General features: G+C 45.2%; 1 protein-coding gene across 1 annotated transcript in view; it reads left to right on the top strand.

The window, feature by feature from the left end:
- LOC142251112 (cytochrome P450 2F2-like) overlaps positions 1-10968 on the top strand; it is an 11462-nt gene extending 494 nt beyond the window's left edge. The window contains 6 exon segments of the mRNA XM_075323629.1: positions 1786-1963; positions 4714-4876; positions 7706-7890; positions 7982-7994; positions 7997-8122; positions 10753-10968. Coding sequence (XP_075179744.1) covers positions 1787-1963; positions 4714-4876; positions 7706-7890; positions 7982-7994; positions 7997-8122; positions 10753-10949 — 861 coding nt within the window. The 5' untranslated portion in view covers position 1786 and the 3' untranslated portion in view covers positions 10950-10968.
- The last annotated feature ends 10886 nt before the right edge of the window (positions 10969-21854 follow it).

Raw genomic sequence — 21854 nt, 5'->3', positions numbered from 1 at the left:
GCTTCATCAAGGGAATGAGGCCCTGAAGAAGCCAGATATGGTGAAACATGTTGAAGAGGCTAGGAGTTGATAGGTTTTAAAAACCTTATTAAGGAGAGATAATTAAAAGGGATATTATAGTTAGTCCTTATGAGACAATACAAATAATGGTATATGAACAATATCTCCCTATTTGCGGTGGTTTTAATTGTTATCCATTTAATAAGGATAATTAATGTAAAGTTTTAAAAGGTTTCAGTTAGTTTTTCTCTATTTGCCTTTGACAAAATGTGTAAAATGTACCGTAATTAAACCCTACGCTGACCAAGTAGCAGTGGAGGTTAGTATTGCCACTGTTGTTCTTTTGCCAGTTTCAGAGCAGAAAAGCACAATCCAAGCATCATAATGGCAAGGGCTCTCACCCCCAAGCCATGGACTTACAAAGATCTCCAGGGCAGTCTTGTGTAGACATGCTCCAAAATGCTAAAATAGAAAGTACACCCTGTTTTGCTAAAACCGGGGCTCATTAAGTCAAGAAGAAAGTTAGGAAAATAAAAAAAAGTTATACAATCCAGAATGTAAAGACAAAATATTTTTAAAATTGTCTGGTTCTTAAAGAATATAGATCAATTTGCCAAAAGTAAACTTTACATAACTTAGTTAATAAAATTACAAAAAAAAACCCAAAAAACAAAAACATTCTGATTCATTCTGCCTCTGTTTCAGGAAGCAAGAATGTAAGGACAGGATCACTTTAAAGCTTTAAAGGGGGTTTCCACTACTTTGATATTGATGATTCATCTTCCTGGTAGGTCATCAATATCAGATTGGTGGGGTTCCAACGCCCGGCACCATTACCAGTCCATGGGATGTTGGATGTTGACAGTGTCCAGAGCTAAAAGTTCCGTATGCTGTTTATATCCCGCTAATTAATGGTGGTGTCACATCTGATATTGATACCGTAACGTATTCTAAAGTCGTCAATATGAAAGTAGTCCACAATGATAATACCTTTAACTCAATGTATCTCCATTTCCTTCGTGATAGGACTTATTATTACCCTTTCCTTTACCGAGGCCTTCCCTTGTGACACCACTGTCTTCCTTACCCCTAAATATTAGACTTTAAAGTCATGTCACCTGTGATGAAACTTGTGGACATGCTGTACACAAAGGTTATAAAATAATACGGTGAATGATTAACTAAAGTGAACCACGGATGGCATTTTGGATAGTTTGAAGTAAAACTGGGTTTTGAAAGCACCTGTGAACCTACAACACCTAATTCTGGTGTCTCTTTTACATGGAGGCTTCTTGTGTAGAGTGTTACCCCTGAACTAAATGGATTTAATGGTTGTGCTTGCTTAGATCGTAATTGTGACCTTTTGGCAAAAAAGATCACGGTAGCCAAAAAGCGTAGTTACCAGAATGGTAGACCATGCAGTTGCTGTAAGACCCATTCATTCAAGATGCCCAAACCAGGTCAATGGGCTATAGGAACCTGCACATGGAACACAATTCCACAAGTGCTACGAAGTTGTAGGACGTTAACAAAGTGATCATGGAAATAACTGTTGGTGTTGAGGGGGAGAAAATAAGAACTGAAGCCTTTCTACGTAGGTGATTAGAGCTGTGGTAGTTTTAACGAGCCTTAGAAGACTCTTCTTCCTTATGTCCATTGTAACTGCATTTGGAGACCAACGAACTTCGTGCTGTCTTTTCAGATCAGACATATTTATGCTCATGAATGTTGTGGACACAATGAGGAGTGTCTTTAAAAATTCTAAATCTGAATTTCTGTCCACAGGATGGATTTCTACACAATAGTTACCGTCCTCTTGGTGATTCTCATTACCAGCATGTCGGCTAATTATAGAAAGATATTATTGGAGAAATCCAAGTTGCCTCCTGGACCGACTCCTCTCCCCATCATTGGCACTCTTCACTTGATGAATTTCAGTGATATTGTGAAATCGCTCATGGAAGTGAGTAGAGAAGGAAGCAATCTCTCCGCATATAGTAAGGCTTCGTAATGAAAATTGGCTGACAAAGGAATGAAGTTGATACTTCTGTAATTCTCAAAGCTATCATGAGGCTCTTGAATGGGACACACAATTTATTGATAAAACTGTTATACCAACCTGGCATCCCTACACTGTCCTGCCCTCTCCTCTCAGAGGAGACGCCAGCACACTTACCCTCCCATGTCCCCGATACCTGCGGCCAGCTTCCAGGGCCTGTGCTCGCCACGCAGGTCTCCTGGGAGCATGCTTAGGGTGCACGGGCACATATTCTTAAAGGGATGGCATGCCCTAACCCGGAATTGCCTCTCAGCCACAGGCTATGGCACTAGATATTCAAGGCATCCGCTTCCTATGGGAGATGCCTGGGCAACGTGGTCTATTCTTATATACAGTGCCTACAAGTAGTATTCAACCCCCTGCAGATTTAGCAGGTTTACACATTCGGAAATAACTTGGCATTGTGACATTTGGACTGTAGATCAGCCTGGAAGTGTGAAATGCACTGCAGCAAAAAAGAATGTTATTTCTTTTTTCTTTTTTTTTTTTTTTAAATTGTGAAACGTTTATTCAGAGGGTCATTTATTATTCAACCCCTCAAACCACCAGAATTCTGTTTGGTTCCCCTAAAGTATTAAGAAGTATTTCAGGCACAAAGAACAATGAGCTTCACATGTTTGGATTAATTATCTCTTTTTCCAGCCTTTTCTGACTAATTAAGACCCTCCCCAAACTTGTGAACAGCACTTATACTTGGTCAACATGGGAAAGACAAAGGAGCATTCCAAGGCCATCAGAGACAAGATCGTGGAGGGTCACAAGGCTGGCAAGGGGTACAAAACCCTTTCCAAGGAGTTGGGCCTACCTGTCTCCACTGTTGGGAGCATCATCCGGAAGTGGAAGGCTTATGGAACTACTGTTAGCCTTCCACGGCCTGGACAGCCTTTGAAAGTTTCCACCCGTGCCGAGGCCAGGCTTGTCCGAAAAGTCAAGGCTAACCCAAGGACAACAAGGAAGAAGCTCCGGGAAGATCTCATGGCAGTGGGGACATTGGTTTCAGTCAATACCATAAGTAACGTACTCCACCGCAATGGTCTCCGTTCCAGACGAGCCCGTAAGGTACCTTTACTTTCAAAGCGTCATGTCAAGGCTCTTCTACAGTTTGCTCATGATCACTTAGAGGACTCTGAGACAGACTGGTTCAAGGTTCTCTGTTCTGATGAGACCAAGATCGAGATCTTTGGTGCCAACCACACACGTGACGTTTGGAGACTGGATGGCACTGCAAACGACCCCAAGAATACCATCCCTACAGTCAAGCATGGTGGTGGCAGCATCATGCTGTGGGGCTGTTTCTCAGCCAAGGGGCCTGGCCATCTGATCTGCATCCATGGGAAGATGGATAGCACGGCCTACCTGGAGATTTTGGCCAAGAACCTCCGCTCCTCCATCAAGGATCTTAAGATGGGTCGTCATTTCATCTTCCAACAAGACAACGACCCAAAGCACACAGGCAAGAAAACCAAGGCCTGGTTCAAGAGGGAAAAAATCAAGGTGTTGCAGTGGCCTAGTCAGTCTCCTGACCATAACCCAATTGAAAACTTGTGGAAGGAGCTCAAGATTAAAGTCCACATGAGACACCCAAAGAACCTAGATAACTTGGAGAAGATCTGCATGGAGGAGTGGGCCAAGATAACTCCAGAGACCTGTGCCGGCCTGATCAGGTCTTATAAAAGACGATTATTAGCTGTAATTGCAAACAAGGGTTATTCCACAAAATATTAAACCTAGGGGTTGAATAATAATTGACCCACACTTTTATGTTGAAAATGTATTAAAATTTAACTGAGCAACATAACTTGTTGGTTTGTAAGATTTATGCATCTGTTAATAAATCCTGCTCTTGTTTGAAGTTTGCAGGCTCTAACTTATTTGCATCTTATCAAACCTTCTAAATCTGCAGGGGGTTGAAGACTACTTGTAGGCACTGTACATGTTGCTTGTTGTTAGGTTCTGTTCCCATGTGCTGTACCTTAAACTGTGTTTACTAACACATGTCTGTATCCTAGAATCTGCTGGAACTACTGCACCTTTTGTATCTACCATACTCGCTTTACCTACTGTACCCACTGTACTAGCTGTAGCCGAACCTGCTGTTGTTCTAGCTACAGCTACACCTGCCATATCAGCCGAATCCTACCTCCCTGTCGGTCCCAGCTGTCCAGTCTGTATCAGCTGTCCTAGCTACATCTGTCTGCCCCAGAGACCATCCCCACCTGCATCTCTGCCCGTAAAGGTATTCCATACCCTTGGGGTCAGCTCAGCTGTCATTGTATTGTGTCTCCCTGAGAAGCACCTAGTGGCTACCTTCCAGAACAAGCCTATCCTCCGAATCAGACGCTCTAGTGAAGATGAGGTAGTCGCTTAGTAACATCCCTTAGGTTTGATCTGGTGCTAAGGCCCTGTGGGTCCATTCCCGCTTGCACCAGTGAGCATAACAAAGATATTTCGGCTTTTTGAATCTTTCTTATATGTACATCCACACAGAAAGTCAGACCTTGGTTTTGAAGATTACTTGAGTCCCATCTTCACTAAGTTTGACTAGTCAAGGAGAATTTTAGAATTTCCTTTAGTCATGAATGGAACATTATCAAAGTAACCAATCAGATCAAAACTTGTCATGTTGATGTTAAACTAATTCTGTTTTCTCCTAGTTGTCGAAAAAATATGGTGACATATTTACTGTATATGAGGGGACCCAACCAGTTATCATGTTATGTAGTTATAAAGCCCTCAAAGAAACTCTCATAGACAAAGCAGAAGAGTTCAGTGGTCGAGCCTATTATCCTTTATTCTACGACTTTACAAAAGGAGAAGGTGGGTATTGAGTCAGATATCGTTTATCAGTGTTTGGTCCTGTTGTAATATTTATTCACACTTGTTGGATGTTGTACCACATTTTTCCTTTTGAGAATCCAAGATGGTTAAATAAAAATAATTATGGACCTTACCAATAACCTGCATTTGAAGGGGTTGTACATGTCACGGGCGGGGAGGGCGCTGCGCTCACCACGCTCGGGTCCGGCACTGCGGCTGCCGCTGCTGCTCGGTGGCTCGAGCGGTGGGCCGGATCCGGGGACTCGAGCGGCGCTCCTCGCCCGTGAGTGAAAGGGGGTAGTGTGGTTTGGGGGATTTAGTCCGTGACGCCGCCCACGGTTTGTGGTGAGGTTGGGGCACCACCGCTGCTGTTGACGGGGATCCCGGGAGCGATGGCAGGGAGCAGCTGGGATGTTTCTCTCCCCTCCGTGGGTAGGGGGGTTGGTGGTCCCGGGGCCCGGTGAGGTGACGAGGAGGCCAGGTCGGGCCAGGTGCAGGGTCGCTTGGACTGCGCAGCGCGGTGTCGAACGGCACAGTTATACTCACTCAGCCACAAATGGATGCAAAGTCTCTGGTAAAACAAACGGCTGGATGGACGGGTCCCGCAGCCGGCTGCTGTGGTTTCTCCTGGACGGTTGGTGGTGGCTGCCTTTCCCTGCACCTTTTGTGTATCTTCGGTCCCGATGGCTTCCCATCGGTAACCCGCTCCCCAGCGTGTGTATGGGCCAGAGGAGCCCTTTTGCCCGCAGGTTCTGGCCCTGGGAACTCTAGCTGTGGTGGTAGCTGTATTTCGCTTGTGCTGGTTGGACGGTTGCCTTCAATCGGGTCTTGGCTGTTTGGAAACCCCTGGGGTTCCGGTCACTAACAGATTTGACCTGTTTAACGGCGACTCCAAGCCCGGTCGGGGTCCGCAGGCCCTGCCGGTTTGTGCTGGCTTCACTTCGCTCCCCGGTTCGGTACCGGCGGGCCACCGCCCGTCCCCTGTCCTACGGTTCCGCGTTGATCTGCCTCTCCTGCAGACGGCCACCACCGTCTGCCAACCTTGCTCTCGGTGCCCGGGCCACGTACCTGGACACAGTCAGTTTGCTTCTCTACTCCTACTTCACTCCTCTCACTTTGACTTCCCTAACTGATCTCTCTTCCTTTTCCCGCCTCCAGGACTGTGAACTCCTCAGTGGGTGGGGCTAGTCCAGGGCGCCACATACACTTAAAGCTTAGTAAAAGGGAGCCAATCACCAGGATTTTCCTATATTACCTAAAGCCAGTGCTATACTGGCACTATCAGGATGGTTCTATACATACCTTTAGTTGCCTGTATTTCAAAACCTATACATCCGAACTGTTAACTAAAGTTACAGAGGTGTACATCTTTTTAAGATTAGCAGCAGCTGCCAAATAGCTAATATTTGGGTGGGATTTTGCTATCTACTTCTGCCCCTGTCTGTCTCCCCGACCTCTGTACATGTTAGGCTGTATGGGTTGCATCTTTAACACACCCCTATCATGGAAGAAGCCCATACAGTCTAGAATCTACAGAGGCCAGGCAGCAGACAGGGGTGGGAATAGATAGCAAAACCCCACCCACATATCAGCTATTCGGCAGCTGCTGCCAATCAAAACGCTGTACATTTCTATAACTTTACTTGCCTGTATTTCAAAAACTATACATCCAATGTAACAACTACAGGTATGTATAGAATCAGTATGATAGTGCCAGTATAGCACTGGCTTAAGTTTATATAGGAAAATCCTGGTCATTGGTGCGCTTTAAAAGCCTCCACAGGGAATCTTATCACAGAATATCTCACTGCTTGCAACCTCAGCCATCAGATGTAATGACTGTGTTGAAACCAGATAGCGAGTATTCACTTTTCCTACAGCGCCACCACAGGAACTATGAAGCATTACACGATTCTTATTTAATTAATGTGTTGTTTATACAATGATCAGGTGTGAGGGGTCCTCCAAAACAAGAAACCCTCTCGTTAAAAAATGTGTTATTTACAGGGAACCTGTCATCAGGATTACGAATGGTAAAATGAAGGTATGACCATATTGGCGCTGTTATACTCATTCAATAGGTATTTTAAGTGAAGAAGTCCGCATCCTGGTGGTTGTTCAATCATCATTAAAAGTTTTGCCTTTGTAAACTTTTTGGTGCATTGGGGCGGGACTGTGGGAAGCATCTTCGTCTCTGCTCCGGCCGCTCTGCACCCTCTGCTGTCTGTATGTTCCACCTGTTTTAAATTTTGTTCCGGCACCTTCCTAGCCGCACTTGGACATATTGACCTTCTAGCAGTCTTCAGGAAAATGGCGCTGGTGGTGCCGCATGCACAGGTTTAGAGCTTTCCTCAATGCTGAAGCGAGATCTCAATCTGCACATGCGCTGCCACTGGCGTAATTTTGCTGATGCCCACCGGGAGAAAAATCTGTGCAAGTACCGTCTGCGGAAAGATGGTGCCAGTGAAATATATATATATAGTTAAATATAAAACAGGAGGAAGATACAGATACCAGAGGCAGCAAATAGGTCACAGCAAAGACCAAGACCCTACCCACAGTCGTGCCCCACAGTCCAGCCCCAATCTTTGTTTATGTCTGGTCCTGCACAGGGGCATAAGGGGAGAATTCACACTAGTCAATCGCCAGAAAATATTAATATTAATTATGCAGATGGTATGTTTTAATGAACATTTTTGTAAGAAATAGGGTAATAAACATGAATTATATAGGGCCTACCTGTGACTACCTGGCTAGTCCAGGGCGTCATACCTATTTAGTATAACAAAAAAAACTAAAAACAATTTTTGTTTTGTTTTTTTGCCACAGAAAAGGTCTACAATGAGATAGACGATGTAATTGGCCAACGTCCACCAAGTTATGAGGACAGATTCAATATGCCGTACACGGAAGCATTCATCTATGAGGTCCAGAGATTTAGTGATGTGGTACCATTGGCTCTTCCCCATGAATTGACCGTGGATACTGAGATTCGCAATTATACATTTAAAAAGGTGAAATTAGACTTAAAAAATTAAAATGATCAAAAATGAGGATATATAAAAGTTTTTCTAAAATGCTTTTTATCTATTTTCCAAACCACAGGGAACAGTTTTCACCCCGTTCTTACTGGTGTACACAATGACATCACACAGTTCAATAATCCTGAAAACTTTGACCCCAAAAACTTTTTGGATGAAAATGGGAAACTTATAAAGAAGGAGTCCCTGATGCCATTTTCTGTGGGTGAGGATAAAATTAAACAAGATTCTTTTTTGTTCACTTTACTGTAAACTTGACTTTCCCTAAGGCCCCCTTCACACGCACGTGTCTCCGGTACGTGCTAGGTCTGTTTCCGCATGTACCGGAGACACGGGCACACGTATACCCATTAAAATCAATGGGTATATGTGCATGCACGTGTTCAGCCATTGGCCCGTGCCTCCGTGTGGAGCACACATGAGCCCGTGTGCTCCATACGGAGGCATGTCCGTTTTTCTCCAGCAGCACGGGTGTCACGCACACGTACCACATGGATGTAGTGTGGATGCGGGCCCACGTGACACGCGCTGGAGAAACACACGTGTCATTTTAGAAGTAAAAAAAACACATACTCACCTACACCAGCCCTAAAGTCTCTGACGTGGCTGTCACCTGCATCCAACCACCAGTGAATTTAAACAACGCATCTTCTTCACTGGGGGCCGGAAACAGCATCAGTGGGTCGTGGCCTGTGCCGGACACTGTCATTCAGAACCACAGACAGCTCCAGAAGAATCAGGTAAGGCGGGACTATCCGTTCTCCGTGTGTTATTACGTATAACACACGGAGAACACGCATGTGCTACAAACACGGCACACGGGGAGCAAACCCCCCCTTTAATACGTACATGAAAAAACGGTTCGTTTTTTTCACGTGCATGTGAAGGGGGCCTAAGGCTACTTTCACACTTCAGTCTTTTTCCATCAGTCACAATCCGTTGCCTTGAGAAAATACGTCTAAGGGAAAAATTAAGTTTTTTCCCCATAGACTTGTATTAATGACGATTTGTGACTGATGGCCTTGCGTTGCATCCGTCGCGCGACAGATCAGTCGTGGAATGACTGACCGTCGAGCGGAAGGAACTGACACTGTAACGTTTTTTGGAGCGTCAAAAAAACGCACTGTGCAGGATTCTGTTGCAATCCGTCAAGAGCTATAATGGCTGTCTATGGTGCTGGATTCCGCCGTAATGCGTCACACGATGGAATCCAGTGCTGGATTCCATCATGTTCTACTGAGCATGTCTGGCACGCCCATTGGGCTGTCCCAAAAACAAATGGATCACGACGGATCTGTCGTAAAACGGATGCACAATGGATGTAACGGACGCAACGGATTAATTTTTTCACAGGATTCCAGTGAACGGAATCCTGTGAATTAACTCATCCGTTGCATCTGTTGACAGCTAAAAAACAACGGATCCGTTGTTCAGTCGCAATGACGGACCTGGCGGATTTGAAACGACTGAAGTGTGAAAGTAGCCTAAGGCCCCCTTCACACGTCTGTGATAGAAACACATGTTTTGCACGGACGTATTGAAGGTGCGTATGGCCATCCGTGTGCCGTGATTTTGGCACACGCACACGTGTCTTCACCGTGTGCTATCCGTGATTGCATATTGAGAGCAGGAACTTTTTATTCACCTATCCCGGACGCTGTTGTCTCCGGCACTGCTGATTTTGGGTCTGCGGTACAATAAATATGCAATGAGCATAATGAGCGGACCTGGAAGCAAGTGACAGCAGTGCCGAAGACAGCAGCGCTGGAGACAGATAAGTATAGAAAATAATTTTATTTCAAAGACACATGTGCGGGCTGTATGACATCAGTGCTGCCAGAGAAAAGCGGACTTGTCTCCATGCGGAACACACGGACATGCTTGAGCGCCACACGGATACACACCAGTGAGACACCACGGATGTGTGCACAGACCCATTGATTTTAATGGGTCTGTGTATGTCCGTTGTCTCTGGTACGTCATACGTACCGGACTCACGGACGTGTGAAGGGGGCCTTAGGCTAAGTGCACACATAATATAATAATAACAATAATAATTTTATTCCGCAGCACTTTACAATTAAGCAGGGAAATGTACATACCCTAACGTTTTTCCGAAAGCACTTTCCTACATAAAGAGCTGCAAAGATCAATATTTTTCCAATGGGTTCTTGGTGGCAACTATCTAGTCTATCTAGAATGTGGCTACTGTCGGGCCAAATAATTCAGAATCAACTTTTCTTAGAACTTCAAAGTATATGTTGTAAAAAGTGTTCCCCATTAAAGTTTATTTGTCGTCCAATAGAATAGTAATTGTTTGGATGTGTCGTAAATTTGTAATCGGTGAGGATCTGACTTCTTGGACCACTGTCAATCTAGAAAATGAATGTCTAATCATTGAATTAGCACTATGTCCTCAGGGTAAGGTTTCTACTTGTACTTCTACTTGTTTTGCACATTGTGTCCCCTTAGCTATTTTTCCTTATATAGCAGCCACCCACCGTGCAGAGAATTGCAGCATGCCCCTATTGACGTAAGACTGGCTACTGTTTCCCTGGTCACTAGAAGGAGATGCAACCCTAAATCAGTGGTGCCCATTCATTCTCAGGATTTGGTGGGGTCCCAGAGTTCAGTGCATAAAGAGACCACACACAATAGTGATATTCCATGAGGATATGCTGGCGTGTAGCTCATTGCCGCGCATCTGCTGAATCGGTGCTCAGCTTTCACTTGAGGAATTGTTGGACAGCCCCACAAGTATGGTTGTACATGTCACCTATTAAAATCAATATTCATATAATTGATCTTTGTCTATTCACTGATGTTTCTTTCCAGGTAAGAGAATTTGCCCAGAGAAGAGCTTGGCCAATATGGAGCTTTTCATTTTTCTCACTACAATTCTGCAGAACTTCTCAATCAAGTCACCAGTGCCCCCTGAAAAGATCTCTGTGGCTTCGTTGGGAAGTGGGCTTGGACATATTCCTCCTTTCTATAAGATATGTCTTATACCCCGGACATGTTCTCAAGAATAATAAAATGATATAACGCATATATCTGTCTGTGAGAGACTATGATTAGGAAAACGTTTATAAACGCGGGAAGCAACTAAGTCATATATATGGGGCAATATTGGACACAGACAAATGATTACCCCTGTACAAGAACAGTATATGAGCCATTTGCAGCATAATAACTAATCAAAATGCACAATTCCACCTACTTTGGAAGTAGAAATGAATATCCTTACCACTTGGGCCCCTCTTGCACCAATGCTATGTCTGCCTCTGGATAGGGGACATATATACCAGTATGGGGACATATATACCAGGACAGGGAACATATATACCAGGATGGGTCGAGGATTGGGGACATATGTACCAAGATGGGATAAGGATTGGGGTCATAAGTACTAGGATGAGGACATATATACTGGGAAGGGAGACATACATTCCCGGATGGGCCCAGTATGAGAATATATATACCAGGATGGGGAAAATATATGTCAGGATAAGGGACATATATGCTAGGATGGGCCCAGGATTGGGGACATATATACCAGGATGGACCCAGGAATGGGGACATATATACCAGGATGGAGACATATATATCAGGATCGGCCCATGATTGGGGACATATATATACCAGGATGGGAACATGCATACTAGGATGGGCACAGGGTGGGAGACATATATGCCATGATGGGGGACATATTTACCAGCATACAGCCTAGGATTAGAGACATATATACCAGCATGGAGGACATATTTACCAGGTAGAGGCCTGGGATGAGGGACATTAGTACAGGATGGGAACATTACTACTTACTGTAGAGGGACTGGTGGTAACTCGTATGTCTTTATAGGATTTAGAAAGCTACAAGGGCCCATATCTCTGGCCAACATGCGGGGGAAGAGGCCCAGGTCCAAATCTCGTATTGGGGCCCATCAGACTCTAGTTACGCCACTGAATAACAGAAACTTATTAGTATTATGTTTCATCTCATCAAATAAATGCCTTAAGCCTGCAGTAAGGTCATGTAAGCACCTGCCCAAAATAGGGTATAAAATAAAAGTATGTCAGATAGAATTGGAGTTTTGTGAGAAATGACCATTTGGGGGGGATTTTTGCCAATGAACAATCCTTCCATTAACCACTCCACTTATTACATGTGTGTATCACATAAACTGTACAAATAATGTATTGTAATGTATTCAAGATGTGCACAAAAGTAATTGAATAGATCATGAGGGCCAAAAGAAGATGCTAAAAGCAAAAAGGCCATATGAAAAAGTATTGCACAATGCACAAATAGATGAAATAGGGCAATGGTATAGCTTGTTGAGGATAAAAGCCCGAAACGAAGATTACAAAAATATTGCACTTTCCCATGAATATAAAAATAATGTAAAAATAATTAAAGGCAAGTACAAGTTATAAAAATAGTGGTATAAATATAGTAGACAGTAAAAATTTAGAACCAAAAATTAATTAACTCACACCGATTAGAAGGGATATAATGCCCAAAGTAAATTAAAAGTCTATAAAGGGTAGTGAGACTGCCACAGCTGAAAATAAATAATACTGTCTACTATAATAGTACAAGCCATAAAGCTACCTTTTGCTTTCATTACTGCTTTGCACACTCTTGGCATTCTCTTGATGAGCCTCAAGAAGTAGTCACCGGAAATGGTTTTCCAACAGTCTTGAAGGAGTTCCCAGAGATGCTTAGCACTTGTTGGCCCTTTTGCCTTCACTCTGCTCACCCCAAACCATCTCGATTGGGTTCAGGTCTGGTGACTGTGGAGACCAGGTCATCTGGCGTAGCACCCCATCACTCTCCTTCTTAGTCAAATAGCCCTTACACAGCCTGGAGGTGTGTTTGGGGTCATTGTCCTGTCGAAAAATAAATGATGGTCCAACTAAACGCAAACTGGATGAATAGCATGCCGCTGCAAGATGCTGTGGTAGCCATGCTGGTTCTGTAGGCCTTCAATTTTGAGTAAATCCCCAACAGTGTCACCAGCAAAGCAACCCCACACCATCACACCTCCTGCTCCATGCTTCACGGTGGGAACTAGCCATGTAGAGTCCATCCGTTCACCTTTTCTACAAAGACACGGTGGTGGGATCCAAAGCTCTCAAATTTGGACTCATCAGACCAAAGCACAGATTTCCACTGGTCTAATGTCCATACCTTGTGTTCTTTAGCCCAAACAAGTCTCTTCTGCTTGTTGCCTGTCCTTAGCAGTGGTTTCCTAGCAGCTATTTTACCATGAAGGCTGCTGCACAAAGTCTCCTCTTAACAGTTGTTCTAGAGATGAGAAGGTGTGTCCAAACTTTTGGTCTGTACAGTGTGTGTGTGTATATATATATATATATATATATATATCATATCTGCTGGGCGAGCCCTACAATGCTAGGGTGCTCGTTACTCGAGCAGAGGATAATGGTAGTCAATGGGAAACTCGAGCATTTTTCCGGCAGAGCACCCCGGAGGTCTGGGAGGGCCTGGAAATCACTGAAATGGAGACAAACGTCACTGAAATGGATGGGAACAGCATGAGGAAGATGCCTGCACACATCTCTGACTCCTGAGTCGCCGCATGGAAATTGTACTGTGCCCATTAGGGGGCAGAAAGTGACACATATCATAACGGTTGGTATTTACTTGTCAGTACGACGTCCCTGCATGCCAATTCATATGCCTTTGACTATAGAATAGTGCATGTTTTGGGAGCTATGATATACTGTATTTTTGGACCATAAGACGCACCCTGGTTTTAGAGCAGGAAAATAGGAAGATAAAATTTTAAGCAAAAAATGTGGTCATGACACACTGTTATGGGGCGAGGATCTACTGCTGACACTATTATGGGGTTAATATCCCCAAATTCTCTACTAAGGTACCCCATCCTGATAATAACCCTCCTGCCTAGTATGTATGCATATATATATGTCCCTCATCCTGGTATAGCTCTCATTCTGCTATATACTGCCAGCCTGGTATGTGCTCTCATCCTGCTATATACCCTATCCTGGCATATGGCCACATCCTGCTATTGTACCGCCCCGCGCTCGGCTGCTGGCCGAGCCGCTCGGATCCGGGCTCATTTTGATGGGTGGCTCGAGCGCCTCTGGCCCCGGGGGTCACGTCGCTCTGAAGGGAAGCTGGTGCTACGTGTAGGGATTTCGGTGGGGAGGTTCACGGCCGAGGCCGTGGTGTTTAGGGATGTAAGTTTGTGACGCCACCCACGGGTTGTGGTGAGTGTGAACACCACCACTGCCGTTAATTAGGCTCCCAGGGAAGGTGTTGTGCAGCCTGGTGTTGACCCCTCTGTGGGCAGGGGGTGATGGTCCCGGGGTCCGGTGGTTGCGAGGTGCGGGCGTGTTGGTGTGGTGCGGTGCGCAGCCCGAGGGCACTGTTGTACTCACTATGACAGATACACCAGAGTCTCTGGTAAACCAAAAGGATGGTGGTCGGTGCCCGCAGCCGGCTGCGCTTGATCCCCCACCCGGTTCGGTGGTTCCCGCCTTTCTCCTGCACCTCTTTTTGTAGAACTTGACTACCCATGCTTCAGCAACGGTAGTCCGCTCCCTGGATTTATGTGTGTCGGAGAACCTGGTTGCCCGCAGGCGCTGGCCCATGGGATCTCTCTGCCTGTGCGGTGGCTTTCTATCCCCCTCGGTGGGCTGTTGCCGTCTTTCGGGTCTTGGGACGAAAAAGGACCTAAGGTCCAGACCTCAATCAGTGAATTCAACGTGGTCCAGTGGCTTCTGGACCTTGTTCTGGGTCTGAGTAACCCTCCTGGTGCTCCAGTTTCCAGTTGGTTTCCCGGTTCGGTACCGGCAGGCCACTACCCTGCCCCGGTCCCTTACGGTTCCACCAGCCGTCTTCCCGGTTCCTGCAGGCGGCAACAACCGTCTGCCTCCTGGTCACAGGGTATCCGGGCTACGACCCAGATACCCTGACAGACGTTTACACTCTGCTACTACTCTCCTTTACCTCCAAAACTAATCTGTTGTGTTTTCCCACCTCAGGCTATTCAAACTCCTCGGTGGGCGTGGCCAACCGCCTGGCTCCACCCCCTGTTGTGAACGTCAAGACCTGAGAGGGCTGACTCAGGGTTTTCAGGTTGGCTGCTTTTACCTTGTTAGGGGACGGGTGTTTGTGCAAGGGCCTACTTGTGACCACCTGGCCAGTCCAGGGCGTCACACTATATACCCCCATCCTGGTATGTGCTCCCATCCTGCTAAACCCCATCCTGCTATATATCCCCAGCCTGCTATATACCCCCATGCTGATATATGACATTATCCAGCTATATACCTCCATCCTGCTATATACCCCCATCCTGCTATATACCCCTATCCTACTATATGGCCGCATCCTGTGGCACACAAAAAAACCCAAAACGTTCATACTCACCTTTCCTCACTCCACGCAGCATTGCTTCTCCTCCCGTCTGTGTCAGCAGCTGTGTCCTGTGTGGAGCCGGCCACAATCCGTGCAGCACCGCAATCTCCTCCTGTCTGTGCCGGCTGCGACAGCAGCGGCCGGCACAGACAGGAGGAGATTGCGGTGCTGCAGGGATCATTGTCGGTGAGTGCACTGTACCCTGCGCTGATGATGATGCATGGGGGTCAGTGAATATAGCCGCACATGATCACTCCAGGCTGTAGTTGCCAGGGGGTGATCACGGCCGGCTGTTAATTATGCGCGCATCCACCGTCAATCACCCCGCCCACCTGTCAGCGCCGGCTTCAGCGCTGAGAGATGGGTGGGAGGATGGGCATGCATATTACATGAGCGGGCCCACGTGGTCACAGCAGGCGCTGCTGCAGGCTGCTTATGCCCCCGATGACCCGCTCCACCGCATCACCCTCATTCCCCACAGCCATGCCCTACATTCAGACTATAAGACGCACCCCCCCCTTTACCCCAGCATTTGGGGGGGAAAAAGTGCGTCTTATAGTCCGAAAAATATGATAGACACCTAGGGAGCCCTATATAATGTGTGATACCCCCTTTAAATGCATGTCTTGGGATCTGTGATAACATACCCTGAGGAAACATATCATCTATCCTCTGTCCATTACAATTTATATCTACAGGGTGGGTCATAAGTATGGATACACCCTGATAAAATGGAAGTGGTTGCTGATATCACCTTACAGTTTGTAGCATATTAGTACAAGGGAGGAACGAAACATTTGAGGCCGGGTGATACTCATGGCGGCCATCTGCAAAGTCACCATTTTGAATTCAACTTTACTTTTTTCAAGGGGAATGGGGTCATGTGACACATCAAACACATAGAGAACTGCACAAGAAAAACAATGGTGTGTTCATTTTTAACGTAGCTTTATTCATTATCGAGTTATTGACACGTTTATGACATGGAACAACGACAGTAACCCACTAAAGGATATGCTCAAAGTGCTGCCCTTTGTGTTGAATTGTCAATACGATTCTCTTCTCCCATTCTTAACACACCGAGAGCAACACCGCAGAAGAAATGCTACCACTGGCCTCCTGTATCCATTGTTTCAGGTGCCCCACATCCTGGATCTTGAATCCGCGGTATTGCTCTCGGTGTGCAGATGGCCTCCATGGGCGTCGCCGGGCCTAAAATGTTTTGCCCCTCCCATGTACTAATATGCCACAAACGATAAGGTGATATCAGCAACCACTTCCATTTTTATCAGGGTGTATCAGGGTGCAATAGCACCCCCTCAATTTTTTTTCTCAACAATAATCTCAAACGTATATTTCGTATATATATATATATTATATATATATATATATATATATATATATATATACACCCTGTATATACAGTATATCTCAGGGCTCATTTTGTTTTAGCAGAGGTGGCCATCTAGTGGCTATTTTTAGTATGGCAGAGGTAATTATTTACTCTTGGCCCAATTTAGGTGATATTATAAGAACCCAGCAATTTACCATCAAAAAAATCTTTTCTTTGCACCTTCTCACTTTAGGGATTCAAGTATATACCAAAATATCAACCAACTTTATGATTGACTTATTGGTTTAGTTCTTACATTTTGTTTATTTAAGTACTGATAAAATACGGACATATTTTAATAATAAACAGTAAAAATTTTTGAGCTGTAATTGAGTTTGTAATTGTGTCAATGAGTTTTCTTCAACCAAAGTCTCACTTTTTATTTTTCCTAGATTTAAGGTTTATGTAATTTTCAATAAAGATACATGTTTTTAAGTTCTTATAAGAGACTGTTTTCTCTATCAGGTTTTGAAGCCTGGAAGAAAGGGTCTTCTCCTGAAATGATGCATAGCCTTTTTGTGGTTTTTTTTATGATTGAATTTTCCTTTGAAAACTGAAGTGTGGTCAATTCAGTGTGGTGTACACAGAGCTCCTGTGTATATTTTCACTGGTGATCCCTGTATTACCTGTATACTGACACTACATATAGAGCTCCTATGCATAATGTCACTGGTCATCACTGAATTACCTGTACACTGACACTATATACAAAGCTCCTGGGTATAATCTCACTGGTGATAACTGTATTACCTATACACTATATACTTAATACAGAGCTCCTGTGTATAATGTCACTGGTGATCTCTGTATTACCTGTATACTGACACTACATATAGAGCTCCTATGCATAATGTCACTGGTCATCACTGAATTACCTGTACACTGACACTATATACAAAGCTCCTGGGTATAATCTCACTGGTGATAACTGTATTACCTATACACTATATACAGTTAGGTCCAGAAATATTTGGACAGTGACACAATTTTCGCGAGTTGGGCTCTGCATGCCACCACATTGGATTTGAAATGAAACCTCTACAACAGAATTCAAGTGCAGATTGTAACCTTTAATTTGAAGGTTTGAACAAAAATATCTGATAGAAATTGTAGGAATTGTACACATTTCTTTATAAACACTCCACATTTTAGGAGGTCAAAAGTAATTGTACAAATTAACCAAACCCAAAAAAAAATTTTTTATTTTCAATATTTTGTTGCGAATCCTTTGGAGGCAATCACTGCCTTAAGTCTGGAACCCATGGACATCACCAAACGCTGGGTTTCCTCCATCTTAATGCTTTTCCAGGCCTTTACAGCCGCAACCTTCAGGTCTTGCTTGTTTGTGGGTCTTTCCGTCTTAAGTCTGGATTTGAGCAAGTGAAATGCATGCTCAATTGGGTTAAGATCTGGTGATTGACTTGGCCATTGCAGAATGTTCCACTTTTTTGCACTCATGAACTCCTGGGTAGCTTTGGCTGTATGCTTGGGGTCATTGTCCATCTGTACTATGAAGCGCCGTCCGATCAACTTTGCGGCATTTGGCTGAATCTGGGCTGAAAGTATATCCCAGTACACTTCAGAATTCATCCGGCTACTCTTGTCTGCTGTTATGTCATCAATAAACACAAGTGACCCAGTGCCATTGAAAGCCATGCATGCCCATGCCATCACGTTGCCTCCACCATGTTTTACAGAGGATGTGGTGTGCCTTGGATCATGTGCCGTTCCCTTTCTTCTCCAAACTTTTTTCTTCCCATCATTCTGGTACAGGTTGATCTTTGTCTCATCTGTCCATAGAATACTTTTCCAGAACTGAGCTGGCTTCATGAGGTGTTTTTCAGCAAATTTAACTCTGGCCTGTCTATTTTTGGAATTGATGAATGGTTTGCATCTAGATGTGAACCCTTTGTATTTACTTTCATGGAGTCTTCTCTTTACTGTTGACTTAGAGACAGATACACCTACTTCACTGAGAGTGTTCTGGACTTCAGTTGATGTTGTGAACGGGTTCTTCTTCACCAAAGAAAGTATGTGGCGATCATCCACCACTGTTGTCATCCGTGGACGCCCAGGCCTTTTTGAGTTCCCAAGCTCACCAGTCAATTCCTTTTTTCTCAGAATGTACCCGACTGTTGATTTTGCTACTCCAAGCATGTCTGCTATCTCTCTGATGGATTTTTTCTTTTTTTTCAGCCTCAGGATGTTCTGCTTCACCTCAATTGAGAGTTCCTTAGACCGCATGTTGTCTGGTCACAGCAACAGCTTCCAAATGCAAAACCACACACCTGTAATCAACCCCAGACCTTTTAACTACTTCATTGATTACAGGTTAACGAGGGAGATGCCTTCAGAGTTAATTGCAGCCCTTAGAGTCCCTTGTCCAATTACTTTTGGTCCCTTGAAAAAGAGGAGGCTATGCATTACAGAGCTATGATTCCTAAACCCTTTCTCCGAATTGGATGTGAAAACTCTCATATTGCAGCTGGGAGTGTGCACTTTCAGCCCATATTATATATATAATTGTATTTCTGAACATGTTTTTGTAAACAGCTAAAATAACAAAACTTGTGTCACTGTCCAAATATTTCTGGACCTAACTGTACTTAATACAGAGCTACTGTGTATAATGTCACTGGTGATCTCTGTATAAGGCCTGAAACACACATCCGTGAAACACGTGCGTGTTTGGTCCGTTTCCGTGTATACTGGAGACACGGCCAAACGTGCACCAATGTTACTATATCTCTGCGGTTACAATTGCGTTTTTGGTTATGTCCGTGAGTCCGTCTCCGTGATGCGTTTTTTGGTCCGTGTCTCACGCCAGCATGTCCGTTTTCTGCACGCAACACGCAGCACGGACCCAATGAAAGTCAATGGGTCTGTGCGCACGTCCGAGTGACACGGACGCATCTCTGTTTGCTCCCTGTACGTTTTGTGCTTTTTTCATGTGATGTCGGTCTTTTTCCTTTTTCTGTTTCGTTCTCTCCCTCAGTCCGTCGGTCGGTCTCTATGTCTGTCGGTCAGTCTATCTGTCTTATCTGTCCCTCTAGCTGTCTGTCGGTCAGTTCCCCCCCTCTCTCATACTTACCGTTCCCCGATCTCCGGCGCGGCGCTGCACGGCTGTTATAAAAACTCCGGCGGCTTTTACTATTTTGAAAAAGCCGGCCGCCCATTAATCAATCTCGTATTCCCTGCTTTACCCACCCACCGGCGCCTGTGATTGGTTGCAGTCACACACGCCCACCACGCTGAGTGACAGGTGTCTCACTGCACCCAATCACAGCAGCCGGTGGGCGTGTCTATACTGTGCAGTAAAATAAATAATTAAAAAAACCGGCGTGCGGTCCCCCCCATTTTAATACCAGCCAGATAAAGCCATACGGCTGAAGGCTGGTATTCTCAGGATGGGGAGCTCGACGTTATGGGGAGCCCCCCACCCTAAAAATATCTCACACGGATACACGAGACGCACAGTGTCTGAATAATGGCCTATAAATGACGCACAACACCAGGTCCAGGCGGGTCAGTTAGCACTATGAGTACATAACACATGACAGGCTCACCATTTAACCACCTGAATTCAAAAGGTTCACACACATCCTGCAAAAATGGATAAAATGTGCCATACCTCAATAGTGAGATATTAGTTTATATAATGTATGCGGCAATTCTGGGCGGCTGCTGACTGATATTTTTAGGGTGGGGGGCTCCCCATAACGTCGAGCTCCCCATCCTGAGAATACCAGCCTTCAGCCGCATGGCTTTATCTGGCTGGTATTAAAATGGGGGGGGACCGCACGCCGGTTTTTTTAATTATTTATTTATTTATTTTACTGCACAGTATAGACACGCCCACCGGCTGCTGTGATTGGGTGCAGTGAGACACCTGTCACTCAGCGTGGTGGGCGTGTCTCACTGCAACCAATCTCAGGCGCCGGTGGGGAGAGAAAGCAGGGAATACGAGATTGTTTAATGAGCGGCCGGCTTTTTCAAATTAGAAAAAGCCGCCGGAGCAGTGTGAATGCCGTGCAGCGCCGTTGATCGGGGATCGGTGAGTATGAGAGAGGGGGGGACACTTCAGTCACTCGGGGGATTAGCGGTCACCGGTGAATCCTTCACAGGTGACCGCTAATCAGTACACGGCACAAAGACAGAGCCGCGGCATGACAATGAAGTCGGGTGAAGTTCACCCGAGTTCATTCTCATCCCGCTACTCTGTCTTCCGACATGTAGTAACGACATTTTGCATCACACACGTACATTTCACACGGACAACACACACACATGTCAGTTATTATCTCACGCACACACGGACATTCCACACGCACATACGGCTAGCATACGGGATGCACACGCAGGCCAGACATACCATAAAAACGGACCTAAAAAACGGAAAACGGACCCGAAAAATGGCCCGTTTTACAAGGACGTGGTTTTCACGGATGTGTGGCGGAGGCCTTACCTGTATACTGACACTACATATAGAGCTCCTATGCATAATGTCACTGGTCATCACTGAATTACCTGTACACTGACACTATATACAAAGCTCCTGGGTATAATCTCACTGGTGATAACTGTATTACCTATACACTATATACTTAATACAGAGCTCCTGTGTATAATGTCACTGGCGATTCCTGTATTACCTGTAAACTGAAACTATATACAGAGCTTCTGTGTAGAATGTCACTGGTGATCACTGTATTACATGTACACTACATACTATATACAGAGCTCCTGTGCATAATGTCACCAGTCATCACTGTATTACCTGTACACTGACACTATATACAGAGCTTATATGTACAATGTCACTCATGATCACTGGAATATCTGTAGACTAAAGCGGGTTTTACACGCTGCGACACCGCTAGCCGATGCTAGCGATGTCGAGCACAAAAGCACCCGCCCCCGTCGTACATGTGATATTGTGTGATCGCTGCCGTAGTGAACATTATCGCTACGGCAGCGTCACATGCACATACCTGATCTGCGACGTCGCTCTGGCCGGCGAACCGCCTCCTTTCTAAGGGGACGGTTCATGCGGCGTCACACGGCAGGCGTCCAATAGAAGCGGAGGGGTGGGACGTAACATCCCGCCCACCTCCTTCCTTCCGCATTGCC

The sequence above is a fragment of the Anomaloglossus baeobatrachus genome, chromosome 9 (assembly GCF_048569485.1).
Source record: "Anomaloglossus baeobatrachus isolate aAnoBae1 chromosome 9, aAnoBae1.hap1, whole genome shotgun sequence".
Lineage (NCBI taxonomy): Eukaryota > Metazoa > Chordata > Amphibia > Anura > Aromobatidae > Anomaloglossus > Anomaloglossus baeobatrachus.
Note: the sequence above shows the minus strand (reverse complement) of the source record. Positions and strands in the feature narration are given on the sequence as shown.